Source organism: Chelonoidis abingdonii, chromosome 8 (genome assembly GCF_003597395.2).
Source record: "Chelonoidis abingdonii isolate Lonesome George chromosome 8, CheloAbing_2.0, whole genome shotgun sequence".
Lineage (NCBI taxonomy): Eukaryota > Metazoa > Chordata > Testudines > Testudinidae > Chelonoidis > Chelonoidis abingdonii.
Window position 1 is genome coordinate 65,201,262 of NC_133776.1, and position 13,773 is coordinate 65,215,034.

The 13,773-nt window shown below is 44.4% G+C and overlaps 1 protein-coding gene across 2 annotated transcripts; it reads right to left on the minus strand.

The window, feature by feature from the left end:
* Nucleotides 1-264: 264 nt before the first annotated feature.
* LOC116830303 (hepatic and glial cell adhesion molecule-like) lies at nucleotides 265-13,499 on the minus strand. Of its 2 annotated transcripts, XM_075069005.1 has the most exons (6): nucleotides 12,931-13,499; nucleotides 11,023-11,370; nucleotides 8,107-8,166; nucleotides 7,438-7,707; nucleotides 5,447-5,521; nucleotides 265-1,180 (listed from the first exon to the last, which is right to left on the minus strand). In XM_075069005.1, the coding sequence occupies exons 1-6, from the start codon at nucleotides 13,196-13,198 to the stop codon at nucleotides 1,158-1,160; spliced, it is 1,044 nt and encodes a 347-aa protein (XP_074925106.1). In that variant the 5' UTR covers nucleotides 13,199-13,499; the 3' UTR covers nucleotides 265-1,157. The 2 variants fall into 2 exon arrangements, with proteins under 2 accessions (XP_074925106.1, XP_032645608.1); XM_032789717.2 differs by lacking the exon at nucleotides 8,107-8,166 and having other exon boundaries at nucleotides 269-1,180; nucleotides 12,931-13,493.
* Between the last annotated feature and the right edge of the window lie 274 nt (nucleotides 13,500-13,773).

Below are 13,773 nucleotides of genomic sequence, written 5' to 3' on the forward strand. Positions count from 1 at the left end.
GAGTACATTAGCTTTTTCCACATCCTCTGTCACTAGGTTGCCTCCCTCATTTACTAAGGGGCCCACACTTTCCTTGACTTTCTTCTAGTTGCTAATATACCTGAAGAAACCTCCTTGTTACTCTTAACATCTCTTGCTAGCCAGAACTCCAAGTGTGATTTGGCCTTCCTGATTTCACTCCCGCATTCCTGAGCAATATTTTTATACTCCTCCCTGGTCATTTGTCCAATCTTCCATTTCTTGTAAGCGTCCTTTTTGTGTTTGAGATCAGCAAGGATTTCATTGTGAAGCCAAGCTGGTTGCCTGCCATATTTACTATTCTTTCTACACATCGGGATGTTTTTTTCCTGCAACCTCAATGAGGATTCTTTAAAATACAGCCAGCTCTCCTGGACTCCTTTCTCCCTTATGTTGTTCTAGTCAATTTTTCCATGTAAACCAGCCATAAAGACAAGGGAAGGAGGAGAAACACAGGCAAAAATAGTCATGGTCTGAAAAGTTAGCATATTTTTCTACAGAGTGAATTAACAATAAAACACTGGTGTTTACTAAAAGCCATATTTATCTTTGTCCTTTAGGCAGACTAACTATTAACATAAGGGAAGCGCCTACTATGGATCCAGAGAAGTACTGCATAGAGATCTGTATTTATACCCTGCTTCATAGACCACAACTTTAACCCTCCCCCCCAATATGAGTTTGACATCCCTATTCTATAGGAAACAACCTGTCCTTTAAACACTCTACGTTATAGGTCTATTGTTTTGCGCATTTTGTTGCTTGCTTATTTAAATTTAGACTCAATATGTTTCTACATAACTTAAAATGTTAAAGTTATAATTTTCAGATGCCGTTGTGCAGTTGCAGCTCTCTCCTCCCCGTTTCCTGGGCAGGCATTTTCCAAAATAGTTCTGAGGGCTAGTATAGTTCATGGACGGGAATTGGCAACTCCGTATCAAAGAACCAAACCCCACAAGATGGATGATTTCAGATGCATTTTCTGACATAGAACACTGATTTGTATGAGGTCTGATGACTGTCTTAAGCCTTGTGAAGTGGTTGTTGCTGGGCAGAAGAAAACCGCATAATTCCCTTCTGTTCCATTATGTCTTTTGCAATTTGGGATTGTTCATCCAGATGAAGTCATGGCAGAGTTTTTATTCACTGTACAAGTTCCCATCTGCAAATGGAGAAGAAAAGGAAATCTCTATTAGTATCATCATACTCAATCAACGATCAGGAAGTCAGCAGTTACTCAATTCCTTTGGCTCTGCTGGTTGCTGATCCTTGGCCCAAACAGTCCTGACATTTGACATTGACTATCAGTCACAGATGGTTCCCTGAGGGGGCCACAGCCAGAAGCAATAGGTGCATTATAATACAGAATCAATAAAAGGCAAATACAGGTAATGCATTAGAAAAGGAATAGATAAGACAAAATACTATAATAATGCTATATATGTCCACATCTTGAATATTGCACGCAGCTCTGTTTGCCCCATCTCAAAAGAGAGATTAGAATTGGAAAACGTACAGAAGAAGGCAACAAAAATGATTAGGGGTATGGAGTAGCTCCCATATGAGGAGAGATTAAAAAGAGACTGTTCAGCTTAGAAAAAGAGAGAGAGACGACTAAGTGGGGATACGATAGGTCTATAAAATCATGACTGGTGTGGAGAAAAAGTGTTATTTACTCCTTCTCAAAACACAAGAACCAGGGGTCACCCAATGAAATTAATAGGTAGCAGGTTTAATACAAACATAAGGGAATACAGTGCTTCTTCACACAATGCACAGTCAACCTGAGGCACTCGTTGCCATGGGATGTTGTGCAGGCCAAAAGTATAAGTGGGTTCAAAAAAGAATTAGATGCGTTCATGGAAGATAGGCCCATCAATGACTATTAGCCAAAATGATAAGAGACGCAACCCCATGCTCTGAGTGTCCCTAAACCTCTCAGCTTCTGGTAGTCAGACTTGATGACAGCCAGGGGATTGATCACGCAATAAACTGCCATGTTCTGTTACTTCCTTCTGAAGCACCAGGCATCAGCCACCATCAGAAGCAGGATACTGGGCTAAATGGACCATGGCTCTGACCCAGTATGGCCGTTCTTATGTTCTTAGATTATAAGGTTAAAAGTCTATTGAGGAGATTCCAATGAGGTCACCCCAGAACAGCAAATTTAGAGAGAGTTACCAGAACTCTAGGGAGGAAGTAATTCCACAATTTTTATGAGACAAGATACTTGTGGATGTCAGTAATTTGACCCCAACCCTGCGATGGAAATGTCACAGCAGTGAGAGAATGGCAGATTTAGTTTATTACAAGTGACTAGCTGATTGCATTCCATCATTGACAAGCTAATTCCAGCCACTGGATTAGTTGGAATACTTTTGCCAGGTGTCCCCCCAAATCCTAATCCTTGGTTTTGGTGCTAGCTTTTCATGATCCAGCTGCCATATATTTTCTGATACTTATTCATGAACATTCAGCTCACTGAACCCACCCAATATTTAACTGACTGATCAGAAATTTTATTGAAGCCCCATCCTGCATAAAGCAAAAACCCTTAAAGAGACATACTTGGGCCTAAAATGTTTTTTTACCTACTTCTAAGCAATAAGAAAATATCTGAAAGATTATTTTTTCACCAAGTTTCTCTTATTTTTGCTTGTTTATTTTAGTTATTTGACATTAGAGAAATATGTTTGTAAAACCACCAAAAATTGGCAGGGGGACCTAGGGCAGGAACTTTAAATGCATCTTTTGAAATTCACTAGGTTTCCAGTTGACAGTGACCCTTTAAACAATATTTGATTTGTAAGGACAGTTGAAGAGAGGGAAAGAAGAGTGGAGTTGTTACAGAAAAATGAACAATGGCAGGAGAAGCATTAGCATTTGTAAAGAGAGTATCTACTAGAATAGTAATTGGCATGGATTCTTTTTCCCCCATGTAAAATATGTAACAGATAGACATAAAGTGTTTGTAATTTGTCTTAACAGTGACTATTCGTTTGACTTCTCTGACCTCAAGTATAAAAGGATGCTAAGTGCTGAAGGCTGGAATGTCATTGCCATGATAACACTGTCCAGAAGCTGCTTGGAGCTGTTACTGATGCTCAGTGTTACCACTGTCTGGGGATTGGTCCTGCTTTGAGCAGGGTGTTGGACTAGATGGCCTCTTGAGATCCCTTCCAACCCTGATATTCTGTTCTCTCTCTGGAACGCCAAGGCTCTTAACACAAGCGTAGAATGCAGCGTGCTATTTCAGCACACCTCCATGTGATTTATAAAGCACGACCACTGGCACAGTTCAGTGACAACAGCACTCAGCCAGGTGTATTGCCCTCAAGGCACAGTACCAATACCCTGGCTCCATGGTTACAGGTACAGTAACACCTGAGTGTCCCATAGCAAGGAAAGGCTCAGTCTGCAACAGGAATTTCTGCTGTCTCCTTGGCCATACAGAGGGCTAAGGGAAGGTACCCCGACATTTCTAACTGAGACAAACAGCTTGCGTACTGCCTCACATGTTTTTATGACAACATCTACTTGTTACCTTCCCTTGAACATAATACAAGTTGTCTTGGACAAAACTTCCTCTTACTCTGGTGTTAAGTCAGAATGTCCCTGAGATAGTCTTTTGGAGAATGTTCCCACACCCCCGCAGTATCTGCTGCTACTTAAGAGTGCCTGGGTTTTACCAATGCTAGCAATACAGTGAACTTATAAATATCTATTTTAATAGATGACTTGACTTTGGTTCACAGCCTCTGGTCTTGCCCCAGGCTCAGTGCTCCAGGCTCTCTTCTCCTATACTCTGCTCTATTCTAGGCCACGTCTAGACTACGCGCCGTATCAGCGCGTTAAAATCGATTGCTCTGGGATCGATATATCGCGTCTAATCTAGACGGGATATATCGATCCCTGAGCGCGCTTATATTGATTCCGGAACTCCACCAACCCCAACGGAGTTCCGGAATCGACATGGTGAGCCGCGGACATCGATCCCGTGCGGCGAAGACGGGTGAGTAAATCGATTTTAGATATTCGACTTCAGCTACGTTATTCACGTAGCTGAAATTGCGTATCTAAAATCGATTTTATCCCGTAGTGTAGACCAGCCTCTAGAAAAAGCAGCAGCAGGCTCTTCTTCAGTTGCAATCAGGTCACTAATTTTGAGTGGAACTCTCCATTGAAATAAACGAAGAATTAAACTGATGGGGCAATATGGCCCTGAGGAAAATTTCTTTCAATACATTATGAGTACAACATCCTTTCCCCCCAGCAGGCAGCTGGGTTAAAGGAAAAGTGAGGTAGTGAATTAGCACAAGTGTCGCATGACTTATACACATAATTCACTTTTGAAAATGGGACTTAGGACCCTAAGGCTACATCTACACAGGGATAAAAGCTCCTCAGCTCAGCCAGAGCTGCCTTGGGCTAGCAGGACTCAGGATAAGGGGCTAAAAATTGCTGTGTGTAGACATTCAAGCTCAGGCTGGAGCCCAAGCTCTTTAGTCCCTCCACCCTTGCTGGGTCCCAGAGCCAGGGCTCCTGCCCGAGCCCGGAACTCTATACAGCAATGAAACAGCAACAGCAGCTCAAACCCCGCAAGCCCAAGATGGCTGGTGTGGGCCAGCCGTGGGTGTCTAGTTGCTCTGTAGACATACCCACCCTAAGTGTCTACCCGTGTTCTAAAGGGAGATGTACATTTCTGTTCATATATTTTGTCTTTGGAGACAGCTTTACAAATAACCCGGATGACCAAGGTAATTTCTAAGCATGGCCCCTACTAACTAAACTGAACATAAAAGTGGATCCTCTTGTTTGTGCTAAATACAGCTTTAGAGCCACTGGTCCCTCTTGGGCGAGGTGCAGCGCTACATTGTTCCAGGAACAGCTGAAGGAGGGATTGGGCTGGGATGTTGAGCCAGGTACACGAGCCAGTGCGGGGGAGAGGTTTGTTCCTGCTTCCTACCCACCCCTGTTGGAGCAGTTTGAACCCCTGGGGATGCCTGCAGAGAACAGTACCTCACTCCTATTAGCTGGGGGACTGGAATTAAGTTTGCTCCTTGTGCCAGTCATTCATTTTGGAGGGAGGAGACTCCTTGCAACTTTCCTTCTGCACACCCACAAGAGGGCCAGGCACAATTTTGTTCTTCATGAAGGCTCGTTTTCACTGTAAGAACCAAATCCTGATCCAGCTGAAGTCAGTGGCAAAATTCCCTAAGGATTTTGGCTTTAAATCCCCATTAGGTACAATTATGTAAACTGCTATGTGCAGCTGTGATCAGTTTCTAGAAGACAAACCCTCAGTGTTATTTTAGGTCACACCTCCCCCATCTTTTTGATATAACCCATAGCATAGAGCCGCCATGAACCAAACACAGTTCTGTGATCAATGGCTCAAGAGCAAGGGAGTTACAATCCTTTTACTCACCTATTACTAGAATTACAACAGCAGTTATGACAGCAACTCCCAAAATGACTCCGTTTGAAACCACAGCTGAAGAATCTGTGTGAAGAAATGACACTTTCAGATCAGCCACTCTCTGACTCTCACTTGTGGAAAATAGCCTTTTTCCTTTAAAAAACTTTGCAAGCTGCCCTTTCAAATTTGAATATCAAGGGCTGTTTGGTAAGATTTAAAAAAAAAAAAAAAAAAAAATTGTTGCAAGTTGTCTCTCTCACACTAGTAAATCTTACTGACCCCCAACCCTGTTGTCATTCAGGTCTAGAACGGCCAGATGTCCAAATTTTTCCATGACTCCTGCAGTTTTGATTAAGTCAGACTGATTTAGTTTCAGTACAAGCAGACAGGGCAACAATTGTCCTTCTGTGCTCACTCCACTCCCCCAGTGCTTCCTCATCTCTCACCTATATACACTGGTACTTGCATTCTCCCACCTTTTGTGCCTTTCACTTCTGGTACAATGCACTAGCAGAATGATCACTGAGGAGGGGCTTATGGTAGCTTGTTTAGTAAAAATAAATCCAGAGATGAAAGTAAGCTGGTGTGCCGCACTGGGGCAGCCTGGCTTCCCCAAGCTGGAGCCCCAGGCCTTTTAAATTGCAGCCAGAACCCCATTGCTGGAGCCCTGGGGTAGCGAGTGGCTCCGGGAGTTAATTAAAGGGCTGGGGTCCCGCTGCCTCTACTGCCCTGGGCCTTTTAAATAGCTGCCGGAGCCCCGCTGCCACTATCCCAGGGCTCTGGGGGCTATTTAAAGGGTCAGGACAGTAGAAGCAGGGGAAGTCCTGCGCCCTTTAAATAGCCCCCAGAGCCTTTGAGTAGCAGTGGGGCTCCCACTGCCTGTACGTTCCTCGCCCTTTAAATAGCCACCGAAGCCCTACTGCCAGAGCCCTGGGGTAGCAACATCAGCTAGGGGCTCTGACAGCGGTTTTAAGGGCCCAGGGCAGTAGCGGCAGCTGAGCCCTGGACCCTTAAAACTGCTGCCGGAGGCCCAGCTGCCACTGCTACCCTGGCGGGGCGGGGGGGCACTTACTGCTACAGGGTGGCCCAGGGCTGGCTCTGACCCACCCCATCCCTGCCCCTTCCACCCGAGGCCCCACCCCTTCCAGGGGCCAAAGCCAACCCCAACCCAGCCCCATACCAGTAAGTCCCTATTCCGACTGTCACCCCTGAATAAATCATTTATAAAATAAACAAACAGTGATACTACTGCTGTATTCTAGCCAGGCTGTATTCTCTCTCTCTAAAACCGGTACATATCTCTATTTGCAAGCCAGAGCCTATTACTGTCACCAGGTAACATGACACTGCATAGTGCCTATAGGATAGGTGGCAATTTTGAACATCCTATTTACTTCCTTCTATAGCACATAGAAGACACAGTTTTACTGAGATTTTAAATTAAAGAGCCCCCCCAACTCCAAAGTCTTCCCATAGTTCAGCTGGTTTGATCTAATTTCTATTTTAAACCATATCAAAATATTTTCACATGAAAATGCATCAGTTAAGTACAGAGGACGAATACTGGTGCCAAGCTATTTGGAGATGATTTATACTCCTAGCCTGAGCTGGGACCATTTATTTAACTCACTTATTTCTGGGCTCTAAGTTGGGTAATTATTTTTTGTTGGCACTTGGGGCTATATTACACAATCCATCTTTAAACTTAAATCTGACGGCACAAGTGGACCCTTGTTTAGGAGTGCAATCACTCCTACATTTGCTGAAGATACTTCAGAGCATCAGAACTCTGAAATGACCCATTCAAATACCAAATTGAATAGATGTGCACCTGAGATGAACTCATGGGTGTATTTTTGAAAATGTAACCCATTATTGAATAAACGGTGATCATTGTGTGTGCACACATACAAATTTCATAAACTCTGAAACAGCACAAAGTTAATTCCTATAATTAAAACAAAAATTGTAAAATACTGGAAAGAGAAATTCCCACTTACCGTTGATGGTCAATTCCAGAGAGGTTTCATTCTCACTAACTTCGTTGAGAACTTTGCACGAGTAACTGCCACTATCAGCCTGTGTTGCGTTCAGTATGAGAAGTACACTGTTATTCCAAGAGAGTTGGTAGTGACCATACTTTGGGAGAGGCTTATGGTCCTTTCTCCACTGATAGGAATCCACCCTACCTACTGTCACGTTACAGACCATTTCAATGGTGGAGCCTGCCAAGGAAGAGTTCCTAAAGAGTTTTGGCTTGGATAAGGGCTCTGGAAGAGAGGGAACATTTTGCTACCATTATTCCTAAAACACTAAAAAATGCAAAAGTCATTGTTGGGAAATGCTGAAAGATATCACTTAACTATTAATAGACACTATCTTCAGTCTTAAAGGAATACATTTCAATAGCACTGGATGGCACAAAGAGTTATGCAGTGTTGATCTTTATTAGCAGTGTATGCTAAGTAAATAAATCCCTACCAAGGCAATATGATGATTGTTTAAATCTCAATGTAAATCAAGTCATTTGCAATTATGGCTCCCATAGCATCCTTAATGCTCCTGTTTTGTAGTATGGTATATTATATTACAGTTCTGAACACATCAACTTTTATGTCTTCCTAAGTAACTAGAGTCATTTGCTACAGAAATCCGAACTTCAATTTCACCTGTGAGAAAATTCTTCCCTCCTGTAACCATGAGACTGCCAGAAGATGGCTCTTGAGACTCTGAGAAGATAAGTGAACAGCTGAAGAATATAAGTGAAAAGCCTTGTTCTCTCTTTTTTATGTATTTAGGCCCCAGTTCAGGAAGTCAATGGGAATTAAGTGATTAGAGCTACGAAACTAATTAAACAAACAAAAAAACATCCATTTTAGCAATTTAAGACTATAAAATGGGAAAAAAGTAAGGAATTAACATTTAAAAATAAAAAAATCTAATTTATTTATGAGGGTACAAATGATTACTACACACAAAAGGTATATTCATGGAGATGAAGTAAGTATTTGCTAAATCTGGCTACTCTCAAAATGTTTTATGCAGTTCTTTGGCTTGTCAATTTAAATTTGACCCACATTTTACATTTTGTTAAAAGAAGTATAAAACCTAAAACTAGAATAATTGTTTTTAAAATTCCAGTGAAACAAATTTCAAACAAGTAACTTTCCCACGCGTTATGTTCACAGCATATACGTAAAGAAGTTCAATAAAAACAAATATTCTTGCTGGAAGGTTGCCACTTAAAACTAACAGTTATTTCTTAGAATTCAGAATGCTAACATACCAGACCCAACAACAGACACACACAGCAGGCTACTCCCTTAAAAAAAACAGAAGCACAATTCACCCCCCCCTCTTTCTAAATTATCTGTCCGCGACTGACTCTGATCAGATTCTTCCCTATAGAGCCCTCATCTACAAGTACAGCCAGAAAAACCGCAGAGAATTTAAAGCGATAGATCACAATTTTGACATTTCAATACACCATACTCTGCAGCATATGAAACCCAAACACTAGCAGCACTAGAAAATAAGAAAGCCAGACTGGCTTAATAGATGTTCAGTATTCTAGTTGAGATGACTGCAAAAAGAAATGGAGAATAAATATAGTTGGGACAAATTTTAAAAATGAAAGAAAGAATTTTAATAAAGTGTTATCAGGAGGAGGGGAGGAATAGCTCAGTGATTTGAGCATTGGTCTGCTAAACCCAGGGCTGTGAACTCAATCCTTGAGGGAGCCATTTAGGGATCTGGGGCAAAAATCAGAACTTGGTCCTGCTAGTGAAGGCAGGGGGCTGGACTTGATGACCCTTCCAGTTCTAGGAGATAGGATATTTCCATTTATTTATTTTTTTAAAAAAACCATTTTTGACACAGGAATGAAAGAAACAATGTTTATTTCTTCTTTGTTGTTTTGGCTGTTTTAGACTGGTGTAACAGTCCAGGACTTCTGGCATTGCTGGTGCCGCTGATAATGTATGAACACGTTTATTTGTATAAATGGGTTTCCAGGAATAAATTGTGTCAGAGATTAAGGCCAGTCAGGATCACCAGTTCATCTAGTCAGTCTTCCTGTCTATTGCAAGCCACCAGCACCACCTACTATCCGCACACTAAACCCAACAACCAAATGAGACCAAAGTATTCCAGCCCACAGGCAGGCAAAAAAGAGGGACAGAAGCCCACTAGTCCCTGAGGGCCCCACAATAGCAGAAAAATGATGAAATGAGCTATACCCAGATAATCCTGGCAAAGTGAAAAGTGATCCACATACTGCAGAGGAAGGTGAAACACCCTCCCACCTCTTCCTCCAGGATCACTGTCATTCTGCCCTGGAGGGAAATTCCTTCTTTACCCCACATTTGGCTATCAGTCAGACCCTGGGCATTGAGCAAGAACCAGCCAGCCAAGCACCTGAGAGAGAGAGAACGTTCAGTGCCACCTCAAAACACTAGTTCACCCTGTCCAACGTCCTGTCTCCAGGTATGGCCATTTTTGATGATTCAGAGGAAGGAGACCACTCTCCCCCAGTACAGTCAGCACTCAAATATAAATCAAGAGAGGAAATTTAGATATAAAGAACTAAGGCCCATATGATGCAAATACTTATTCAAGTGCTTCCTTTACCCCATAGGGAGTCCCATTATCATTGGCTATTTCAATCTAGGCAGAATTACCTACCTGAAAATTGCCTTTGTAGTTTGAGGAGAGAAGCTGTGCTTATTGTTTTATTGCTCAAGTGCCAGTAAAATCCATTACTACATTTTGGTAAATCACTCCTCAAAATAATCAAGACAATGGTAAATGTGGGCAAACCTGAGATCTCGAAGCAAGATTTAGTGAGTCAAAATTTCACACAAGAGCAATTGGGGTGACACAAAAAAACAAAAAACAAACAAAAAAAAAAAACCCACACCCCAACCACACCCCACAAACACAGACCCTGTCCTGTTCCAAAGCTAAATGTAACCAGTGTTTGATACATCTGGACAAGCCATCATCAAAATTAAAACAAAAACTACCACAGAAATTAGTTCCCCTCTATGTCACACATGCAATAATTCCCCCTGCCCTACTCCCAGGAATACTGTGCTGAAGTCCTCTTCGGGACGTAAAGGTTGGAGAAATAGACCAGGCCCGATATATAATGCCTATCCTTCTCACCACCTGAAGCGATATAGATGGTGTAAGAATTCAGTGTGTACAATATATGCCTAAGCAGCAAAGAATCCTGTGGCACCTTATAGACTAACAGATGTTTTGGAGCATGAGCTTTTGTGGGTGAATACCCACTTTGTCAGATGCATGTAGTGGAAATTTCCAGGGGCAGGTATATATATGCAAGCAAGAAGCAAGCTAGAGATAATGAGGTTAGTTCAATCAGGGAGGATGAGGCCCTGTTCTAGCAGCTGAGGTGTGAAAATCAAGAGAGGAGAAACTGGTTTTGTAGTTGGCAAGCCATTCACAGTCTATATATGCCTATTGCCTCTATGCAGAATGTCAGCTATGCAATCCTAGATAGGGAAAAGCCCACATGAAATTAGCATAAGAGTTGAAGAAAGGTTAATGAACATGGCACTTACCTATAACCTCCAGCTGGATCCATTTGCCACTTTTCTCCTCCTCCTGTCTCCTTAATCTGTACAGGCCTCGATCTGCCAGTTGCAATTTCAGTCCCAGGGACCAGTTGGACATGTTAAATGAAACACGATCCTTATACTCTGGTAAGATGTCCGGTTCTTGTGATGCCAAATAATAGAGTACAACAGCCAGTTCAGTGTCATTTTCATTTTGTTTATACTCCCACCGTACAACCCCAGTGGTGTCAGTGTGATCTGGTCCAGGGAGCACCAGAGTGCAGCCTACAGCACCAACCACTCTGCCTCCTGTTGGTGCAAGACCAGTGGATTGACATGCAGAAACAATCCCCACTGCAAGAACAAAACAGCAACATTTAAGGTTAGACTCAGTTACTATGGTGAAGTAGAAGCCACCCCACAATTAAAGTTGTAACCTGCCTTCCATTATAACCCAGATTTTGCCCCCACCCAGCTCACAAGATGATTACATGCAAAATATGATGCAAAAATTATTATGTTAGTTATTAAGCACAGTCAACGTGTGTGGTGCAGTAAAAGAACATTAATCATCCAGAGTCTTTGGCAGAGGCGGATTTACAGTAAAACACATGATGCCCAGGAATGGGGGCTCCCAGGGGCAGAAGCATGGTCCTGTCAGCACCTGGGGCTCCAGTCCTGCTGCAGGCTCTGCACCCACCCTTCCCCCTCCCCCTCTTCTTCCCCTGAGTGTGCCGCATTCCTGCCCCTTCCCCTCACTCCTAGCACTTCCCCCACCACCAAACAGCTGTTTGCCAGTGCTCAGGTCACTCTGGGAGGGAGGGGGAGGAGTGGGGCTACAGCACACTCCCGGGAGGAGGCAGGGAAGAGACAGGGGTGGGGACTTGTGGAAAGGGTGGGGGGAATTGGGGCAGGGTGGAGCAAAGGTGGGACCCCCACAGTCCCTCTACACAATCCCCCCCCCAACCCACTGCCATGAGCTGCTCAGGGTAAGGGGCTGAGGTGGGACAGGGAGCACTCCCATGACCCCAGCCCACACCACCAACCCTCTGTCCTGACTCCTGCACCCTCCCATGCCTCCAGCCCACCCTGACTCCTGCACCCCCACATCCTCATCTGCACCCCCACACCAAAAGGGAGCTGCCCCAGGTAAGCACTCCACACCCCAACCCCCTGCCCCACCCCTGAAACCCCTCCTGCATCCTAACTCCCTCCCAGACCCAGCACCCCCAGCCATGACTCCTGTACCCCCCTCACACGCCCTCAAACCTGACTCCTGCACCCTCTCACACACTCCCAGCCCTGACTCCTGCACCCTCATCTCCCAGGCCCCTGCCCTCCCTGAATCCAGCCCCGCCACACCTCCTGCCCCCCATGCCTCCAGCCCATCCTGACTCCTGCACCCCCTCACATACTCCAAGCCCTGATTCCTGCACCTCCCTCACACATCCTCAGCCACTTGCCCTCCCTGACTCCTGCACCCCTCTCACAAAGGTATGTTGGAACTTCTAACGCTGAATCATGATGATATATTTAGCAAAGAGCCTCTCCAATTGCTAGAGGCCAGATTGAATTTTCAGAGAGGCCTGTGGTCAGGGCAGAGGGAGCTCCTGGCGTGGGGCGCACCCATGGCGACAGAGAACTGCTTTAAACGCAGATCAATCTTGATCTAGTCCAACAGCTGATTTTTCCAAACTTGGTACTAAGGAAAGGAGAAAAGACCTGCCGCAGTGCGGGGCTTTTAAAGGCAGCCCAGGCTCCTCTCTCCCGGGCCGCCTGAGCTCCCCGTCGACACCGCCCCGGCCGCGCAGAGCTGGGCTCCGGCCACTGGTCGCCGCATCCGCAGGTGACCGAGTCACTGAACGGAGCCCTCCGGCTTCCCCAACTTCGCAGCCCTGCCAGCGGCCCCCTTACCTGAGAACAGCGCCATCAGCAGCCAGCCCGCAAGGCGCATTGCGGCGGTGCACCGCTCCGAGCTCTGCCGACCGCTGCAGTCCCGAGCTGCGTGCCTCCAACCTGGCTCCGCTCCTCTCCCTGCGGACCGGAAACAAGTGCCTCCGCCTGAGTCATCCTCCCCAGCGCCGGGCGAAGGAGAGCACCAGGCCTGTTGGTACCTGCTTTGGGGGATTGGAGTTTTAAACGTCTGCCTGGAAAACAGAGGGCGGGGCTCGGCCCCAGGCATCTGCAGTGCTATTGAAAGGTATTTTGCGGAATGGGCAGCTTCTACAATTTTCTTTTTAATGGCACTTGCTAGGATTTAAACAGTTCATTCTGCATGGTTTTTCCAAAGGAATGAACCTGTGTTTCTTGGTCAGTTATTTTAGGTAGCTGCTCCTTCATGACTGGATTGAACAAAGCTAGGTATTCAACGAGTTTTTAAAAGTTTCCATTACCTGATGTGTGTAATTTTTCATTTCTACTATGGCGGCGGAATGCTAAATTTTGCCCAGCGAGAACTTTCAGTAAAGCAATCAGATGCTCTAATATTTGTTGCCAATATTCTTCTTTTTCCTTGATCATACTTAAATTTTCTTTATCAGTAGTTTTTTCTTTTTTTATTGTAATTCAAATTCTTTCCCGTTCTGAAAACATTCCAAATGTTCTGTACTGCTTTCACATGAAAAGAGCATTGAAGAGATGTTTTTCCAGTCCTTTGAATCATTTTCAGTAAGTGATGTATCAATTGCTTAATTTCTAAACAACTTGCAGCAAAAGAAAAACACAGAGTCCTTTGACACTTAATATTGTAACCAATTG